The following is a 21,532-nucleotide window of genomic DNA, read 5'->3' as shown; positions in this document are numbered from 1 at the left end:
TCCTATATCGACATAACGTGAAAGGCCACTCAGCAAGGAAGAAGCCACTGCTCCAAAACCATCATAAAAAAGCCAGACTACGGTTTGCAACTGCACATGGGGACAAAGATGGTACTTTTTGGAGAAATGTCCCCTGGTCTGATGAAACAAACCATCCCAACCATGAAGCATGGGGGTGGCAGCATCATGTTGTGAGGGTGCTTTGCTGCAGGAGGGATTGGTGCACTTCACAAAATAGATGGCTTCATGAGGAGGGAAAATTATGTGGATATATTGAAGCAACATCTCAAGACATCAGTCAGGAAGTTAAAACTTGGTAGCAAATGAGTCTTTCAAATGGACAATGACCCCAAGCATACTTCCAAAGTTGTGGCAAAATGGCTTAAGGACAACAAAGTCAAGGTATTGGAGTGGCCATCACAAAGCCCTGACCTCAATCCCATAGGAAATTTGAGGGCAGAAGTGAAAAAGTGTGTGTGAGAAAGGAGGCCTACAAACCTGACTCAGTTACACCAGTTATGTCAGGAGGAATGGGCCAAAATTCACCCAACTTATTGTGGGAAGCTTGTGGAAGGCTACCCAAAACGTTTGACCCAAGTTAAACAATTTAAAGGCAATGCTACCAGATACTAATTGAGCCTATGTAAACTTCTGACCCACTGGGAATGTGATGAAAGAAATAAAAGCTCCACGTGTATCTGGTACTGGTATTCCCTGTATGCACAGTAGCTCCATATTGATCTGGTACTGGTATTCCCTGTATGTAGCTCCACATTCATATGGTACTGGTATTCCCTGTATGGAGCTCCACATTCATATGGTACTGGTATTCCCTGTATGTAGCTCCATATTGATCTGGTACTGGTATTCCCTGTATGTAGCTCCACATTGATCTGGTACTGGTATTCCCTGTTTGGAGCTCCACATTCATATGGTACTGATACTCCCTGTATGTAGCTCCATATTGATCTGGTACTGGTACTCCCTGTATGTAGCTCCACATTCATATGGTACTGATACTCCCTGTATGTAGCTCCATATTGATCTGGTACTGGTATTCCCTGTATGTAGCTCCATATTGATCTGGTACTGGTATTCCCTGTATGTAGCTCCATATTGATCTGGTACTGGTACTCCCTGTATGTAGCTCCATATTGATCTGGTACTGGTATTCCCTGTATGTAGCTCCATATTGATCTGGTACTGGTATTCCCTGTATGTAGCTCCACATTGATCTGGTACTGGTATTCCCTGTTTGGAGCTCCACATTCATATGGTACTGGTATTCCCTGTATGTAGCTCCACATTGATCTGGTACTGGTATTCCCTGTTTGGAGCTCCACATTCATATGGTACTGGTACTCCCTGTATGTAGCTCCACATTGATCTGGTACTGGTATTCCCTGTATGTAGCTCCACATTGATCTGGTACTGGTACTCCCTGTATGTAGCTCCACATTGATCTGGTACTGGTATTCCCTGTATGTAGCTCCACATTGATCTGGTACTGGTACTCCCTGTATGTAGCTCCACATTGATCTGGTACTGGTATTCCCTGTATGTAGCTCCACATTGATCTGGTACTGGTATTCCCTGTATGTAGCTCCACATTGATCTGGTACTGGTACTCCCTGTATGTAGCTCCACATTCATATGGTACTGGTACTCCCTGTATGTAGCTCCACATTGATCTGGTACTGGTATTCCCTGTATGTAGCTCCACATTCATATGGTACTGGTACTCCCTGTATGTAGCTCCACATTGATCTGGTACTGGTACTCCCTGTATGTAGCTCCACATTCATATGGTACTGGTACTCCCTGTATGTAGCTCCACATTGATCTGGTACTGGTATTCCCTGTATGTAGCTCCACATTCATATGGTACTGGTACTCCCTGTATGTAGCTCCACATTGATCTGGTACTGGTATTCCCTGTATGTAGCTCCACATTCATATGGTACTGGTACTCCCTGTATGTAGCTCCACATTCATATGGTACTGGTACTCCCTGTATGTAGCTCCACATTCATATGGTACTGGTATTCCCTGTATGTAGCTCCACATTGATCTGGTACTGGTATTCCCTGTATGTAGCTCCACATTGATCTGGTACTGGTACTCCCTGTATGTAGCTCCATATTGATCTGGTACTGGTACTCCCTGTATGTAGCTCCATATTGATCTGGTACTGGTATTCCCTGTATGTAGCTCCACATTGATCTGGTACTGGTATTCCCTGTATGTAGCTCCACATTGATCTGGTACTGGTATTCCCTGTTTGGAGCTCCACATTCATATGGTACTGGTACTCCCTGTATGTAGCTCCATATTGATCTGGTACTGGTATTCCCTGTATGTAGCTCCACATTGATCTGGTACTGGTATTCCCTGTATGTAGCTCCACATTGATCTGGTACTGGTATTCCCTGTTTGGAGCTCCACATTCATATGGTACTGGTATTCCCTGTATGTAGCTCCACATTGATCTGGTACTGGTATTCCCTGTTTGGAGCTCCACATTCATATGGTACTGGTACTCCCTGTATGTAGCTCCATATTGATCTGGTACTGGTATTCCCTGTATGTAGCTCCACATTGATCTGGTACTGGTATTCCCTGTATGTAGCTCCACATTCATATGGTACTGATACTCCCTGTATGTAGCTCCACATTCATATGGTACTGGTATTCCCTGTATGTAGCTCCACATTGATCTGGTACTGGTATTCCCTGTTTGGAGCTCCACATTCATATGGTACTGGTATTCCCTGTATGTAGCTCCATATTGATCTGGTACTGGTATTCCCTGTATGTAGCTCCACATTGATCTGGTACTGGTATTCCCTGTATGTAGCTCCATATTGATCTGGTACTGGTATTCCCTGTATGTAGCTCCACATTGATCTGGTACTGGTATTCCCTGTATGTAGCTCCACATTGATCTGGTACTGGTATTCCCTGTATGTAGCTCCACATTGATCTGGTACTGGTATTCCCTGTATGTAGCTCCACATTGATCTGGTACTGGTATTCCCTGTATGTAGCTCCACATTCATATGGTACTGATACTCCCTGTATGTAGCTCCACATTCATATGGTACTGGTATTCCCTGTATGTAGCTCCACATTGATCTGGTACTGGTATTCCCTGTTTGGAGCTCCACATTCATATGGTACTGGTATTCCCTGTATGTAGCTCCATATTGATCTGGTACTGGTATTCCCTGTATGTAGCTCCACATTGATCTGGTACTGGTATTCCCTGTATGTAGCTCCATATTGATCTGGTACTGGTATTCCCTGTATGTAGCTCCACATTGATCTGGTACTGGTATTCCCTGTATGTAGCTCCACATTGATCTGGTACTGGTATTCCCTGTATGTAGCTCCACATTGATCTGGTACTGGTATTCCCTGTATGTAGCTCCACATTCATATGGTACTGATACTCCCTGTATGTAGCTCCACATTCATATGGTACTGGTATTCCCTGTATGTAGCTCCACATTGATCTGGTACTGGTATTCCCTGTATGTAGCTCCATATTGATCTGGTACTGGTACTCCCTGTATGTAGCTCCACATTGATCTGGTACTGGTATTCCCTGTATGTAGCTCCACATTGATCTGGTACTGGTACTCCCTGTATGTAGCTCCACATTGATCTGGTACTGGTATTCCCTGTATGTAGCTCCACATTGATCTGGTACTGGTACTCCCTGTATGTAGCTCCACATTGATCTGGTACTGGTATTCCCTGTATGTAGCTCCACATTGATCTGGTACTGGTACTCCCTGTATGTAGCTCCACATTGATCTGGTACTGGTACTCCCTGTATGTAGCTCCACATTGATCTGGTACTGGTATTCCCTGTATGTAGCTCCACATTGATCTGGTACTGGTATTCCCTGTATATAGCTCCACATTGATCTGGTACTGGTACTCCCTGTATGTAGCTCCACATTGATCTGGTACTGGTACTCCCTGTATGTAGCTCCACATTGATCTGGTACTGGTATTCCCTGTATGTAGCTCCATATTGATCTGGTACTGGTACTCCCTGTATGTAGCTCCACATTGATCTGGTACTGGTATTCCCTGTATGTAGCTCCACATTGATCTGGTACTGGTACTCCCTGTATGTAGCTCCACATTGATCTGGTACTGGTATTCCCTGTATGTAGCTCCACATTGATCTGGTACTGGTATTCCCTGTATGTAGCTCCATATTGATCTGGTACTGGTACTCCCTGTATGTAGCTCCACATTGATCTGGTACTGGTATTCCCTGTATGTAGCTCCATATTGATCTGGTACTGGTACTCCCTGTATGTAGCTCCACATTGATCTGGTACTGGTATTCCCTGTATGTAGCTCCACATTCATATGGTACTGGTACTCCCTGTATGTAGCTCCACATTGATCTGGTACTGGTACTCCCTGTATGTAGCTCCACATTGATCTGGTACTGGTATTCCCTGTATGTAGCTCCATATTGATCTGGTACTGGTACTCCCTGTATGTAGCTCCACATTGATCTGGTACTGGTATTCCCTGTATGTAGCTCCACATTGATCTGGTACTGGTATTCCCTGTATGTAGCTCCACATTGATCTGGTACTGGTACTCCCTGTATGTAGCTCCACATTGATCTGGTACTGGTACTCCCTGTATGTAGCTCCACATTGATCTGGTACTGGTATTCCCTGTATGTAGCTCCACATTGATCTGGTACTGGTATTCCCTGTATGTAGCTCCACATTGATCTGGTACTGGTATTCCCTGTATGTAGCTCCACATTGATCTGGTACTGGTATTCCCTGTATGTAGCTCCACATTGATCTGGTACTGGTATTCCCTGTATGTAGCTCCACATTGATCTGGTACTGGTATTCCCTGTATGTAGCTCCACATTGATCTGGTACTGATATTTTGTATGGATTTAACTCCTCTTTGTATATCTATTTTATTCAAACTTTTTAATATAATTTTTTATATTTGCTTAGTTGAGAAGGGCTCAAAAGCAAGCATTTCACAGTAAATTTTACACCAGTTGTATTCGGCGCATGTGACTAATAAAATTGCACTTGAGGTACATATTCACCAAAGCATTTGATTTGAGTTTGAAACACAAACAAAACAACAAGATACATGGAGAGTAGTGTGTGATTCCCCTCAAAAGGACATTGAGCTACTGTCTCTCTGCGATTCACTGCACTGTCAAAAGAGACAAGAGAGTGAGGCAGAGAGAGAGAGAGAGAGAGTAAGGGTGGGTGGGAGAGAGAGAGAGAGAGAATACAGAGTAGTAATGTTCTGGGACATTTATTACATAACTCCCAGCGCCACCCCTTGTCCCTGTACACACATACACACACACAGTAGTTGAGACCAAGGATTGCCTGGTACAAGGAGATTGAGCCAACGCCACCATGGGACTATGAAAAACAGCCATGCCAATTATTTTGCTCACACAGTTCTGGAAAAACCCTTTGAAGCACACAGCCATACCTATGTTAAATAACCTATTTTGAGAAGTGTGTTTGAGTTCCAAGTTCCTGTGTGTACACAAGGAATATGTATACTGTGAACAGCCATACAGTTTAACCATGGAATTGGTCAGTACAGCTCTGGTCACTGTGCTCTCAAACATGCACAGACCAGACAATACCAGACCAGACAATGCCAGACCAGACAATACCAGACCATACAATACCAGATCAGACAATACCAGACCAGACAATACCAGACCAAATAATACCAGACAATACCAGACCAGACAAAACCAGACCATACAATACCAGACAATACCAGACCAGATAATACCAGACCAGACAATACCAGACAATACCAGACAATACAATACCAGACCAGATAATACCAGACCAGACAATACCATACCATACAATACCATACCATACAATACCAGACCAGACAATACCAGACCAGACAAAACCAGACCAGACAATACCAGACAATACCAGACCAGACAAAACCAGACCAGACAATACCAACCCAGGACAAAACCAGACCAGGACAAAACCAGACCAGACAATACCAGACCAGGACAAAACCAGACAATACCAGACCAGACAATACCAGACAATACCAGACCAGACAATACCAGACCAGACAATATGGAATTGGTCAGTACAGCTCTGGTCACTGTGCTCAAACATGCACAGACCAGACAATGCCAGACCAGACAATACCAGACCAGACCATACAATACCAGACAATACCAGACCAGACAATACCAGACCAGACAATACCAGACCAGACAATACCATACCATACAATACCATACCATACAATACCATACCATACAATACCAGACAATACCAGACCAGACCAGACAATACCATACCATACAATACCATACCATACAATACCATACCAGACAATACCATACCATACAATACCATACCAGACAATACCATACCATACAATACCATACCATACCATACCAGACCAGACAATACCAGACCAAATAATACCAGACCAAATAATACCAGACAATACCAGACCAGACAAAACCAGACCAGACAATACCAGACCAGGACAAAACCAGACCAGACAATACCAGACCAGGACAAAACCAGACCAGACAATACCAGACCAGGACAAAACCAGACAATACCAGACCAGACAATACCAGACAATACCAGACCAGACAATACCAGACAATACCAGACAATACCAGACCAGACAATACCAGACAATACCATACCATACAATACCATACCATACAATACCAGACCAGACAATACCAGACTATACAATACCAGACAATACCAGATCAGACAATACCAGACCAGACAAAACCAGACCATACAATACCAGACAATACCAGACCAGACAATACCGGACCAGACAATACCAGACCAAATAATACCAGACCAAATAATACCAGACAATACCAGACCAGACAAAATCAGACCAGACAATACCAGACCAGACAAAACCAGACCAGACAAAACCAGACAATACCAGACCAGACAAAACCAGACCAGACAATACCAGACCAGGACAAAACCAGACCAGACAATACCAGACCAGGACAAAATCAGACCAGACAATACCAGACCAGGACAAAACCAGACAATACCAGACCAGACAATACCAGACCAGACAATACCACACAATACCAGACAATACCAGACCAGACAATACCAGACCAGACCAGACAATACCAGATCAGACAAGAAAATACCAGACAAGACCATTTATGTACTGTAACTGTTATCTGCATTAGGCCCCGTATGTAAAACCCCAGCCTTCAACCTCATCCTCTATGCAAAACCCTAGCCTTCAACCTCATCCTCTATGCAAAACCCCAGCCTTCAACCTCATCCTCTATGTAAAACCCCAGCCTTCAACCTCATCCTCTATGCAAAACCCCAGCCTTCAACCTCATCCTCTATGTAAAACCCCAGCCTTCAACCTCATCCTCTATGCAAAACCCCAGCCTTCAACCTCATCCTCTATGTAAAACCCCAGCCTTCAACCTCATCCTCTATGCAAAACTCCAGCCTTCAACCTCATCCTCTATGTAAAACTCCAGCCTTCAACCTCCTTGTCAATGCAAAACCCCAGCCTTCAACCTCATCCTCTATGTAAAACCCCAGCCTTCAACCTCATCCTCTATGCAAAACCCCAGCCTTCAACCTCATCCTCTATGCAAAACCCCAGCCTTCAACCTCATCCTCTATGTAAAACCCCAGCCTTCAACCTCATCCTCTATGTAAAACCCCAGCCTTCAACCTCATCCTCTATGCAAAACCCTAGCCTTCAACCTCATCCTCTATGCAAAACCCCAGCCTTCAACCTCATCCTCTATGCAAAACCCCAGCCTTCAACCTCATCCTCTATGTAAAACCCCAGCCTTCAACCTCATCCTCTATGCAAAACCCCAGCCTTCAACCTCATCCTCTATGCAAAACCCCAGCCTTCAACCTCATCCTCTATGTAAAACCCCAGCCTTCAACCTCATCCTCTATGTAAAACCCCAGCCTTCAACCTCATCCTCTATGCAAAACCCTAGCCTTCAACCTCATCCTCTATGCAAAACCCCAGCCTTCAACCTCATCCTCTATGCAAAACCCCAGCCTTCAACCTCATCCTCTATGTAAAACCCCAGCCTTCAACCTCATCTTCTATGCAAAACCCCAGTCTTCAACCTCATCCTCTATGCAAAACCCCAGCCTTCAACCGCATCCTCTATGCAAAACCCCAGCCTTCAACCTCATCCTCTATGTAAAACTCCAGCCTTCAACCTCATCCTCTATGTAAAACTCCAGCCTTCAACCTCCTTGTCAATGCAAAACCCCAGCCTTCAACCTCATCCTCTATGCAAAACCCCAGCCTTCAACCTCATCCTCTATGTAAAACTCCAGCCTTCAACCTCCTTGTCAATGCAAAACCCTAGCCTTCAACCTCATCTTCTATGCAAAACCCCAGCCTTCAACCTCACTATCTACGCAAAACCCCCAGCCTTCAACCTCATTATCTATGCAAAACCAGCCACCACAACCGACTACAACAGGACAGCCATTGACACCTGTGTGTGTGTCAGAGAGCTTAAAGTGTTATATATAGGCGCCACACACCGGGTCGCTAGTAGTGGCATACGGTGAGACATCTGTCTTCTACTTAGAGTAGAGTTCAACTGACCTTCTTTACCGGTGACAAATCCTTTGTTGTGCTTTGAAGAGTTTATAGGGTCAAGGATGTAAATTATGACACCAAGACCTCTCTAATACTACTACAATGACTTTGACTTATGACTTTGTATCTATTTTATATGGCAGTTAGGTGCTTTGCCTTTGACACATTTACAGTTTGCACACAGACTACAAATGAGATTGGTTGGTTTGCAGAGCTGACAATCAAAGAGAAGCAACGTTAGGTCTGAGTCCTTCGATTCAGCGTTGCCTTGACAACATTACAGCAACATCTCCTAGTTGCTACCAAGTTGCCAACTCAGTCTCCTCCAGAGTCGAGACACACATCAACGTCTCTTTTTCAATTCAGGCCCTTTCATACGAACAACATAGGCCCGAGAATCAGCGATGCAACAACAACCCTTTAAACACGGTCCCTGAGGGCTGGCAATAACATTGGCCAGTTCTGTAGTATCTAACCATGTATCTAATCCACTGTTTCAACCCTACACCCTGGACAATATTACATGAAGTGCTTTGATGACAGAGTTCTCCATTAAGCAAGGCAAAGCCGGGGGAAATGGGGGGGGGGGGGGGGGAAGACAGAACTGCATAATGCTCTGACAGATCTCGCTCTCTTTCTCTCTCTGCAGAGGCTAACTAGACCCTGGTGTCTTCATCAGACAGTCATGTTAGGGGAGATAGTGGTGGATGAGATCATACAGTCAAGCAACATGGGATGAGAGGGGTAAGGAAACAACTACAGCAGAGGACTAGGACTATAGGGCTGTAGCTAGTGAGGGGCTATGGTGAGGGGTTATGGTGAGGGGCTATGGTGAGGGGCTATGGTGAGGGGTTATGGTGAGGGGCTATGGTGAGGGGCTATGGTGAGGGGCTATGGTGAGGGGTTAGGGTAAATGAACTTGGGCTAGTGTAGGGCTATAGTCACTGAGGTTGCATTAGGGTAAATGGACTTGGGCTAGTGTAGAGCTATAGTCACAGGGGTTACATTAGGGTAAATGGACTTGGGCTAGTGTAGGGCTGAAGTCACTGGGGTTACATTAGGGTAAATGGACTTGGGCTAGTGTAGGGCTATAGTCACTGGGGTTACATTAGGGTAAATGCAGGGGATGATCAACAGACTGCTTATCCCTGTTGTTGTGTCACCACCACTTAACAGGCCACTACTATAAATCAAATCACATTTGATTTCTCACATGCTTAGTAGACAACAGGTGTAGGCTAACAGTGAAATGCTTACAGGTCCTTTTCCAACAATGCAGAGTTAAAGATAAAAAAGAATTGAAACAAAAATAGAAATTGTGACACGAGGACAAAATACACAATGCATAACATGGCTATATACAGGGAGTAGAAAATAACATGGCTATATACAGGAATTATATAATAACATGGCTATATACAGGAATTAGATAATAACATGGCTATATACAGGAATTAGATAATAACATGGCTATATACAGGAATTAGAAAATAACATGGCTATATACAGGAATTATATAATAACATGGCTATATACAGGAATTAGATAATAACATGGCTATATACAGGAATTAGATAATAACATGGCTATATACAGGAATTAGAAAATAACATGGCTATATACAGGGAGCAGAAAATAACATGGCTATATACAGGAATTAGAAAATAACATGGCTATATACAGGAATTAGAAAATAACATGGCTATATACAGGGAGTAGAAAATAACATGGCTATATACAGGAATTAGAAAATAACATGGCTATTCAGGAATTAGAAAATAACATGGCTATATACAGGAATTAGAAAATAACATGGCTATATACAGGAATTAGAAAATAACATGGCTATATACAGGGAGTAGAAAATAACATGGCTATATACAGGGAGTAGAAAATAACATGGCTATATATAGGGAGTAGAAAATAACATGGCTATATTCAGGGAGTAGAAAATAACATGGCTATATTCAGGGAGTAGAAAATAACATGGCTATATTCAGGGAGTAGAAAATAACATGGCTATATACAGGGAATAGAAATCCATTAACATGTAGGCCACCCTGTCTGGGTGACATATATCAGACCATGTTTACAGCTGTTATCCAGATGAGAAGGAATGTTAGGCTCTGGAGTTCTAGAGGTATCTATGGATTTCAACATATCCCCCACACCTGTGATATAAATCACTACATTTCAATGTATCACACAATTAAACACAGAGAAACCCACATGGTGTAAGAAGAGTGTAGGAATGCAATTAATTTAAATGAACCAAGCCTAGGAAGGCTAACTGTCCACCAGCATCTTGTCGGTCTACATTTGACATTTAACTCAAAACAAATGAGTAGGGCAAGAGTTGTTTGGAAAAGGTCACTGCCACCACTGTGTGCCAACTTGAATGCTGAGTGTGAGAGGCAAACGATAGGAAAATACACACAATCACAGCAAGCCTTTCAAAAGCAATACACTGATATAACCATCTGTGGCATTTACCTTGGAAACCATTGGTGTCAAATGGCAAGTTTAAAAAGTACCCTGAAAAGGTTTTGTTGTAGAAACTGTGAATTACTGAATTATTACTATGTGTGGTATAGAAACAATACCTCTGTCACAATATGACACGGGATAAAATGGACATATCCCCATATCATTCCATTGATCAAACTGCTAGAATTCTTATTTGGTGTCTGCACACAGCAAAGGATCAGAAACAGGCAAAGCGTGACAAATCTGAAACAAAGAAACAAATAAGGCACAAGCCCTGACTACATTTTTGGCGGGGATCCAAGCAGCCAATTCACAGATCGGAAGATCCTATTATTCTCTTAGATAATATACACACTTAGAAAAAACATTGATATCTAGAACCTAAAATGGTTCTTTGGCTGTACTCATAGGAGAACCCTTTAAAGAACTAGTTTTGGTTCCAGGTAAAACCCTTTTGGTTCCAGGTAGAACCCTTTTCGGTTCTATGGTAGAACCCTTTCCAGGTAGAACTCTTTCCACAGACGGCTTAAGAACCCTTTTGGAACCTTTTTTTCTAAGAGTGTATGATGTTTAGAAAACTGATCTTGCTTATAAAAGCTACCTAATAATCCTCTGTTTACCATCCTGAAAGGTGTGATCAATCTGTCATCTATTATGTATGTCTATTCAGGCTAATCCCTCTTGTACCTACCTATATTGATCAAATCAAGCTTTCAGGACATTCAGGCAATAGCCTAGACTGGGTGCCAGTCTGTTTCTGCAAAACATGATAAGGAGTGGCAAGGAGTGGAATGATAGCTAAACAGACTGGTACACAGGCTAGCAATAGCCTACCCCAAGCACAAAATGCACAGTGAAAAAATACATGAGAATCGTTTTTACCTGGATGATGAGACGGCAAAGTCCCCACCGTCCAACAATCGGATCTTGCAAAAAAGTACCCCATTGACAAACGGTACGGCCGTGAGCTCGTCCAATGTAAAATGGATTTGAAACTTGAACCTCTTCTTTTTCATTAAAAATGCCATTGAGACGGTTGAAACAGGTGAACTGGAATATGTTGGGAGGTTTATTCAGCAGAAATAGTCCTAAATTAAATGTTTGGGATTGACAAACAAAAAGGATAGGAAATTAAACAAAGTATTAATTTCGTTTTTAAATCAGGAGCTTGCAAGTCCTTGATTTTTTGGCTCAGCATCTCTGATGACCCAGTGTTGATTCGGACCTGTAGCAGGAAAAAAAATAACAACAGGTGCTTTACGATCATATACTGAAGAGTGCAAACACATCTTATTGGTTATCCCTAATTTTTCTCACATATAGGTTAAAAGCCTTTCATGAAATATAACAACCAGATTATTGTAGTGATATTCATAGCCGATGATTATACTTATATTCAATCAGGGCAACTTCAGAGAAAATAGTTTGAAGGCATATCCTACACCCGAACACATGCTTTGTTGAGATGTTCTCTTGGCTTTTCTTTACACCCGGTGTTGGTTATGGGATTTAGACATTATAAAGTATCTACATCATTCCCCAAACCACACGTTAATTCGCAACTCGTGATTTTTAGGTAGTCGGCGTCAGTAAAGTAGATACAAAAAGGAAAGGGTAGTTCCACCCATGATCTATTCGATTCTTCTGCATTACATGAATCGTACCAAGTATTTCTTGCCAACCCTCCACGCAAACACAAGCGCATGTCAACCAGAGAACGAGGTGAATTAACAGAAAGTATACAGACACAATTACAACTAAGACACTCAAATATGTCAAAGAAAGTAATAGTTTTACCTCATATTCAAAGAGGACAACGTGACATCTCACAGTCCAGCAACACTGACATTCATTCTTTACTTTGAACCGTTGTGGGCTGTTCTTGACTCTAGTCCCTCCTATCTTCTAAATATAAATCGAGATGCTATAAGCACCGCCTTCGGCTCAGAGAAACGTGTAGATTACTTTTTGCATTATGTATAATAAATAACCTGAATTGATAGACAGTATTCACAAACATAAACGTCTTAGACATTACAATCAATTTATTTTAACCACCCAAAAGTTATATAATTTTCAGTTCATTAATACTCATAAATCCATATTTTATGGGGAGAAAATTATCATGTTCTTCTACTGGTCTATTATCAATATGTGAAAACATCAAAGGACGTTAATGTGTAGAGTACTCGTCTAAAATAAATAACCTTCACACTGTCATGTCAAATTGTGATTAGTTAAATCTTAACATAGAGCGCCATCTGCTGGTAATTGTAACATTGACGTTGCATCCTAATTTTTATTGAGTCAGTGTTAGCCTACATTTTACAGTCAGTCGTGTCAGTGCCAGCAAACTGTATTTTTCCATCAAACCCAACCAAATCATGAGAAAACAAAAAGGTAATTACTTGACAAAAACAGAGCAAACTAGAATGCTACAGTATTTGGCCCTAAACAGAGAGTACACAGTGGCAGAATACCTGACCACTGTGACTGACCCAAAATTAAGGAAATCTTTGACAGACTCAGTGAGCATAGCCTTGCTATTGAGAAAGGCCCCCGATGGCAGACCTGGCTCTCAAGAGAAGACAGGCTATGTGCACACTGCCCACAAAATGAGGTGGAAATTGAGCTGCACTTCCTATCCTCCTGCCAAACGTATTAGAGACACATTTCCCTCAGATTACAGACACACAAAGAATTAAAAAACAAATCAAATTTGGATAAACTCCCATATCTATTGGGTGAAATACCGTGTGCAATCACAGCAGCAAGATTTGTGACCTGCTGCCACAAGAAAAGGGCAACCAGTGAGGAACAAACATCATTGTAAATACAACCTATATTTATGTTTATTTATTTTCCCTTTTGTACTTTAACTATTTGCACATCATTACAACCCTGTATATATACATATGACATTTGAAATGTCTTTATTCTTTAGGAACTTTTGTGTAATGTTTACTGTTAATTTTGAATTGTTTATTTCACTTTTGTTTATTATCTATTTCACTTGCTTTGGCAATGTAAACAAAAACTAGGCAAAAAAAGAAACGTCCCTTTTTCAGGACCCTGTCTTTCAAAGATAATTCATAAAAATCCAAATAACTTCACAGATCTTCATTGTAAAGGGTTTAAACACTGTTTCCCATGCTTGTTCAATGAACCATAAACAATTAATGAACATGCACCTGTGGAACGGTCGTTAAGACACTAACAGCTTACAGATGGTAGGCAATTAAGGTCACAGTTATGAAAACTTAAGACATTAAAGAGGCCTTTCTACAGACTCTGAAAAACACCAAAAGAAAGAACCCCAGGGTCCCTGTTCATCTGCGTGAACGTGCCTTAAGCATGCTGCAAGGAGGCATGAGAACTGCAGATGTGGCATGGGGAATAAAATACAATGTTCGTACTGTGAGACGCCTAAGACAGCGCTACAGGGAGGCAGGACGGACAGCTGATCATCCTCGCAGTGGCAGACCACGTGTAACAACACCTACACAGGATCGGTACATCCGAACATCACACCTGCGGGACAAGTACAGGATGGCAACAACAACTGCCCGAGTTACACCAGGAACGCACAATCCCGCCATCAGTGCTCAGACTGTCCGCAATAGGCTGAGAGAGGCTGGACTGAGGGCTTGTAGGCCTGTTGTAAGGCAGGTCCTCACCAGACATCACCGGCAACAACGTCGCCTATGGGCACAAACCCACCGTCGCTGGACCAGATAGGACTGGCAAAAAGTGCTCTTCACTGACGAGTCGCGGTTTTGTCGTGGTCGGATTCGCATTTATCGTCTAAGGAATGAGCGTTACACCGAGGCCTGTACTCTGGAGCGGGATCGATTTGGAGGTGGAGGGTCCGCCATGGTCTGGGGCGGTGTGTCACAGCATCATCGGACTGAACTTGTTGTCATTGCAGGAAATCTCAATGCTGTGCGTTACAGGGAAGACATCCTCCTCCCTCATGTGGTACCCTTCCTGCAGGCTCATCCTGACTTGACCCTCCAGCATGACAATGCCACCAGCCATACTGCTCGTTCTGTGCGTGATTTCCTGCCAGACAGAAATGTCAGTGTCCTGCCATGGCCAGCAAAGAGCCCGGATCTCAATCCCATTGAGCACGTCTGGGACCTGTTGGATCGGAGAGTGAGGGCTAGGGCCATTCCCCCCAGAAATGTCCAGGAACTTGCAGGTGACTTGGTGGAAGAGTGGGGTAACATCTCACAGCAAAAACTGGCAAATCTGATGCAGTCCATGAGGAGGAGATGCACTGCAGTACTTAATGCAGCTGGTGGCCACACCAGATACTGACTGTTACTTTTGATTTTTAACCCCCTTTGTTCAGGGACACATTATTCAATTTCTGTTAGTCACGTCTGTGGAACCTGTTCAGTTTATGTCTCAGTTGTTGAATCTTATGTTCATACAAATATTTACACAGGTTAGGTTTGCTGAAAATAAACGCAGTTGACAGTGAGAGGTTTCTTTTTTAAATTAATTTATGTTTCCCATGCCTAGAAAGCCCTTAAATTGAAATTGACTACGGGAAGGGCACACACCAGTTTGGCCCACTTGTTGAGGATCAGCGTGGCGGGAGGTGCTGTTGCCTACCTTCATCTTGGTCAGCTCTTCAGGAAGTCTAGGACACAGTTGCAGGGGGGTTCAGAGCTTTGTGATGAGCTTGGAGGGCACTATGGCTTTGAAGGCTGAGCTGTAGTTGATGAACAGCATTCTTACATAGGTATTCCTCTTTTCCAAGTGGGATAGGGCAGTGTGCAATGGCGATTACGTCGTCCGTGGATCTGTTGGTACGGTATGCAAATTGTGGTGTAGGTGATATGAACACTTCATGATGACAGAAGTGAGGGCTATGGAGTGAGTCATTTAGTTCAGTTACCTAGCTTTTTGGGGTACAGGAACAATGGTGGACATTTTGAAGCAAGTGAGGACAACAGACTGGGAAAGGGAGGTTGAATATGTCCAGAAACACTCCAACCAGCTGGTCTGCACATGCTCTTTGGATGCTGTAGAGTACCATAAAACATAGAGAACAGGTTAAAAAAGACTAAAGGAAAAACTAATATTTATGGTATCATTTAAAGAAAGAGTTTATTTTTGTTGCATTGATTTTGAAAATAATGAGCAAATTCTGCAAAGAGATAAAAATGTGATGTAACTATGGCCCACTGGCTGTAAAGAAAAAAAATATTTAATTCCAAAAATCAATCTAGCCATGCTGACTAAGAAGAAAAAGGGTTATGACAATCCGGTATACTCTTTTTAGTCAGTATGGCTAGGGTCAATTACACCAATCAATAGCAGAAAATGTCAACTTCATTTTACAACCAATACAGCAACTTATCTCTATCTAGATATGTATTTCTAGAACTACAACCCTAAACCTAAATGCTTGTTCTAAGGCAACTTATTACAATTCTCTTTCTCACAAACATGAGCAAGCTCACAAATGCATTTCATACACCCTCTCTCATTCACGCACACACACACTTTCTCATTCTCTCTCTCTCTCTCACACACAAACAAAAACAAACAAACACACACACACTGAGTCTTTATTAGCCTTCGTCTGCTGGCTGTGGAGGCGGGGTCTTGGGCCTCTGTTCTGAACCCTCTGCAGCAGCCCCAGAGCTGTTGTTGGAGTTGTCAGTCCCGCTCTGCAGGAACTTCCTCAGGTCCTTGAGAGCAGGCCTCATCATCTGAACCAGGGCCAGCAGGGCTGCCTGGGTTCCCTCCAGGGCCTGGGCCTGCCTCTCCTGGGCGTAGGCCTGTGCTTCCTGGGACCTCCGGATCATCTGCAGCAGCTCGTTCTGGCCCTCCAGGTGCTGGGCAATCTGCCTCACGTGTACATTGGTGACCCGCTGTTCTTGGAGGAGCCGGGCTGAGTTGAGGGCGATGCGGCTCTTCAGCTCCTGGGGCTTGGCCTGGCTGTGTGGCGGAGAAGACGACACTGACGTCAGCATCTCCACCGGATGCGACTCCACAGCGGTCACCACGGTGGGAGTGGCTTCAGTGGTGGTGCAGTACTCCACCACACCGCCTTCCTCCAATGTGTGGTATGTGGTCTCGACTGGTGGAAAGAAAGATGGTTTTGCCTGTAAGTATAGGATTATTCACTACTGGTCTTGGAGATATACAGGCTGATTCAACTATTCATCAAGACCCTTGATTAGCTGAATGATTCAGCCTGAGAATCAGACTGAGTCCAATGTGGCTCTGTTGGTAGAGCATGGTACTTCCAACACTAGGGGTGTGGGTTTGATTCCCATGGGGGACCAGGGTGAAAATGTATGCACTCAGTACTGTAAGTTGCTCTAGATAACAGCATCTGTTAAATGACTGAAATATAAATGAATTAGTGCTGTGGTGGGGGGGGGGCTGCACACCCTGTTGTTCACCTCAAGTAAAGTGCAAAATTAATTCAAAATAAATTATAATGTCAAACATTTCAAACCTTGGAATAAACTACTTACCATCTAATTTAGTCTCCTCGCATGATGCTGAAGCTGTCTGAAGGCCTATACATATCAGAGAAAGAAAAGGTCAGGAGAGGAAATTGTAAAGAAAAAAAGTGTTTTGAAAAGATTAAGCAATGTATTTAAGCAATGTTTTTCCTTTAATTTTGGGTGGCAATCTGAATAAATGGCTATTGCGACATGAATAACATTATTTACATATATTCACACTATTAGTGTGTAACATTGGAGCTGACGAACAGTAATTCACTCTAGCTCTTTCTGCATATTTCATTACAGTCTGGTTAAAAATATTGTGAAATTCGTACTCTCTGTGAGTGTCACGGTGGTGGCTGAACTCATAGTAACAGGTAAAGTTATCTCAGCATCTGGGTCTCCAGTAGGTAAACTGATGATAGTCGCCTCTCCCAAAAGGTTACAAATACGCTGCTGCATAGCAGTGAGGATGACGTGAACCGGAGTGCAGTCGGTAGTGGTCTCCTCAATTGCCGCCCTAGCCTGGGCCACTTTGCGCCTCACCTCGGTCTTCATATCCGACCACTTCTTCTTGACTTCAGCCAACTCTCTTGGGCATGTTGTTACAGCGTTCACCTTCTTCAGAATTTCTATCCACGCGTTATTCTTTGCTATGTGAGTGACTCCAGCATTGAAGTGGTTAACGAGTGTGTGCTTTTGTTTCTCTATTTCCTCCACAATAATTTCGACCTCCCTCTCTGAAAAATTCATTTTTCTTTTTTTTGTATTCGATGCCATATTTGAATAAATTCCTGTTTTTAAAATACAATTGTGCGTATTGTACGCAAAAATAGTAGGATTTACTCAATTGATCTGCGCAACGTAATGGCTTCCAGAATCGGCTTCTTCTTCTTCTTCCTACAAACAACGCTTACGTTCGTTGTGCTTAGATCTCCGCCCAACCTACCAATGTAGCGCCATGATTGGTTACATTCTGAGGTTCCTCCAGTTTTACCTGCTACCGTTGGCTAAACCAAATGTCAATCGTTAATCCTCCCTTAACGATTTCTTTCTGTAGTAAAAACAACAACAAATTGATAAAATGATAACATTGCATTAATATATACAATAGGCTATGTTGTGATGTGGATGTTTTGTCATGAGATGGTGAGTCTAGTCATTATGTTTTCATTTCGTATTTAAATTCACCGGTTTCCTTGTGGGTCTGACAAATGTACATTTAACGATGGTGATTGGCTACTGGACCTTTCCATCATGCGCATTCCAACACCCGCGCCTTTCCTGTCACTCTTTGAACGAGTTCGTTTTGCATGGCCCGGTGCCACAGGGGGAGGAGTTTTAATTTTAGACCATGTCATCAAAGATTTTTATAACTAAGCCAAGATAGACCAGTGCCTGTCGTTATCAAATGGAACACATTTGTCATAGTGGGCAGAAAAAGCAAGGAGGTGGGCAGGCCTATTTCTATTTTGTCCTGTTTATCAAAAGTGGTGGAAAAATTGTCAATAATCAACTGACTGCCTTTCTTGATGTCTATAGTATTCTCTCGGATATGCAATCTGGTTTCCACTCAGGTTATGGTTGACTTTTAAAAAATGGTTTTAACAGCTTTCTTTTTAGAAGAATGTTGAATGGTCTTAATGTACTGCTCAAATTCCTTATAGAAAACACAGAAGAGTGTTTTTTATGAGTGAATTTACATTTATGAATATGCAATCTTTCCATAAGCACAATTAGATTTATGAGGTAAAATTGTTTTTCTTTATGCTTATTATGGTTAAGGAAACCGAGCAGCACATTCTCCCATAAAAAAACAAAAGTCATCAAGAATATTAACAATTATAAAACTGAATATCTTTCCATAATTGTTTTACATGTAGACAATGCCAAAATAAATGGATGCTCAACACAAAAAGGTCTCAGAGCAAGTGACGTCACCGATTGAAACGCTATTTAGCGCAAACACCGCTAACTAGCTAGCCATTTCACATCCGTTACACTCACCCCCCTTTTGACCTCCTCCTTTTCCGCAGCAACCAGTGATCCGGGTCAACAGCATCAATGTAACAGTATATCTTTAGACCGTCCCCTCGCCCATACCCGGGCGTGAACCAGGGACCCTCTGCACACATCAATGAAGCATCGTTACCCATCGCTCCACAAAAGCCGCGGCCCTTGCAGAGCAAGGGGAACTACTACTTCAAGGTCTCAGAGCAAGTGACGTCATCGATTGAAACGCTATTTAGCGCGAACACCGCTAACTAGCTAGCCATTTCACATCCGTTACATAAACAACATGAGAGTTCCAGATGGAATAGCATCAAATACTATGCCGAACTCGCTAGGTGGAACAGGGATATTGTAACGAGATAAAAAATTCCTCACAATTGAGTAACAATCCTTCTGCATTAAAAAGTTTACTCACCAGCAGGATATGATTATTAAACCAGTTCTTAAAAAATAAAGACTTGTTTCTATGCAAAATAACCTTATTGTTCCAAATTAAATACCTATGCGGGGGAAAATTATGTTTATATATTAACGACCACACTATACGAATACTTGTCTATGAAAAGCAGATAATTTTGTAGGAATCTTATCAATGTTTTAGTTACAAAGTAACATAAAATTGAGGCCACCAAAACGGGGGAAAATATAATGAGGGATGAGATTTCAAATTGAAGTTGGATTCTTTAAAACCTCTAGTGACTCCCCATCCCGCATGAGGGAGCGTAATCATCGACTGACACTAATTAACATAACACAACGGACATAAATATTCCTAGAAAATATTCCTATTCATGAAAATCACAAGTGAAATATATTGAGACACAGCTTAGCCTTTTTTAATCACCCTGTCATCTCAGATTTTCAAAATATGCTTTACAGCCAAAGCTAGACAAGCATTTGTGTAAGTTTATCGATAGCCTAGCATAGCATTTTGTCCAGCTAGCAGCAGGTAACTTGGTCACGGAAATCAGAAAAGCAATCAAATTAAATCGTTTACCTTTGATGAGCTTCGGATGTTTTCACTCACGAGACTCCCAGTTAGATAGCCAATGTTCCTTTTTTCCAAAAATATTATTTTTGTAGGCGAAATAGCTCCGTTTGTTCTTCACGTTTGGCTGAGAAATTGCCCGGAAATTGCAGTCACGAAAACACCGAAAAATATTCCAAATTAGCTCCATAATATTGACAGAAACATGGCAAACGTTGTTTATAATCAATCCTCAAGGTGTTTTTCAAATATCAATTCGATAATATATCCACCGGGACAATTGGTTTTTCAGTAGGACCGATTGGAATAATGGCTACCTCTGTATTTTACGCGAGAATCACTCTGGGAGCCATCAGGTGACCAGTTGCGCAATGTAGCCGCTTACGGGTATTCTTCAACATAAATGCGTAAAACTACGTCACAATGCTGTAGACACCTTGGGGAATACGGAGAAAAAGTAATCTGGTTGATAGCCCATTCACTGCTCAATAGGGACGCATTGGAACGCAGCCCTTTCAAAACATGAGGCACTTCCGGATTGGATTTTTCTCAGGCTTCCGCATGCAATATCAGTTCTGTTATACTCACAGACAATATTTTTATAGTTTTGGAAACATTAGAGTGTTTTCTATCATAAGCTGTCAATTATATGCATATTCTAGCATCTTGTCCTGACAAAATATCCCGTTTACTACGAGACTATCACAGTGCAGGTGCATTTATACGGAGACTTGATTACACACAGGTTGATTGTATTTATCATCATTAGTCATTTAGGTCAACATTGGATCATTCAGAGATCCTCACTGAACTTCTGGAGAGAGTTTGCTGCACTGAAAGTAAAGGGGCTGAATAATTTTGCACGCCCAATTTTTCAGTTTTTGATTTGTTAAAAAAGTTT

General features: G+C 42.3%; 2 protein-coding genes across 3 annotated transcripts in view; both read right to left on the bottom strand.

Moving 5' to 3' along the window:
- fam102ab (family with sequence similarity 102 member Ab) overlaps positions 1 to 16,183 on the bottom strand; it is an 82,127-nt gene extending 65,944 nt beyond the window's left edge. Inside the window, exons 1-3 of one of the 2 annotated variants that reach the window (XM_036976865.1) lie at positions 16,061 to 16,183; positions 15,775 to 15,965; positions 12,037 to 12,379 (exon numbers count right to left, since the gene is read on the bottom strand). In XM_036976865.1, the coding sequence (XP_036832760.1) occupies positions 12,037 to 12,182 (146 nt within the window). In that variant the 5' untranslated portion in view covers positions 12,183 to 12,379; positions 15,775 to 15,965; positions 16,061 to 16,183. Of the gene's footprint in view, positions 1 to 12,036; positions 12,380 to 12,951; positions 13,049 to 15,774; positions 15,966 to 16,060 lie in introns of those variants that run through there. The other variant, XR_005051650.1, reaches the window with a different exon arrangement.
- Positions 16,184 to 16,246: 63 nt separating this feature from the next.
- Positions 16,247 to 18,557, bottom strand: LOC110523268 (nuclear apoptosis-inducing factor 1). Its single transcript, XM_021601816.2, has 3 exons — positions 17,966 to 18,557; positions 17,655 to 17,699; positions 16,247 to 17,251 (listed from the first exon to the last, which is right to left on the bottom strand). The coding sequence occupies exons 1-3, from the start codon at positions 18,408 to 18,410 to the stop codon at positions 16,740 to 16,742; spliced, it is 1,002 nt and encodes a 333-aa protein (XP_021457491.1). The 5' UTR covers positions 18,411 to 18,557; the 3' UTR covers positions 16,247 to 16,739.
- Positions 18,558 to 21,532: the final 2,975 nt, after the last annotated feature.

The sequence above is a fragment of the Oncorhynchus mykiss genome, chromosome 5 (assembly GCF_013265735.2).
Source record: "Oncorhynchus mykiss isolate Arlee chromosome 5, USDA_OmykA_1.1, whole genome shotgun sequence".
NCBI lineage: Eukaryota > Metazoa > Chordata > Actinopteri > Salmoniformes > Salmonidae > Oncorhynchus > Oncorhynchus mykiss.
The sequence above is the reverse complement of the archived record's forward strand: the minus strand, read 5'-3'. Positions and strand labels throughout refer to the sequence as shown.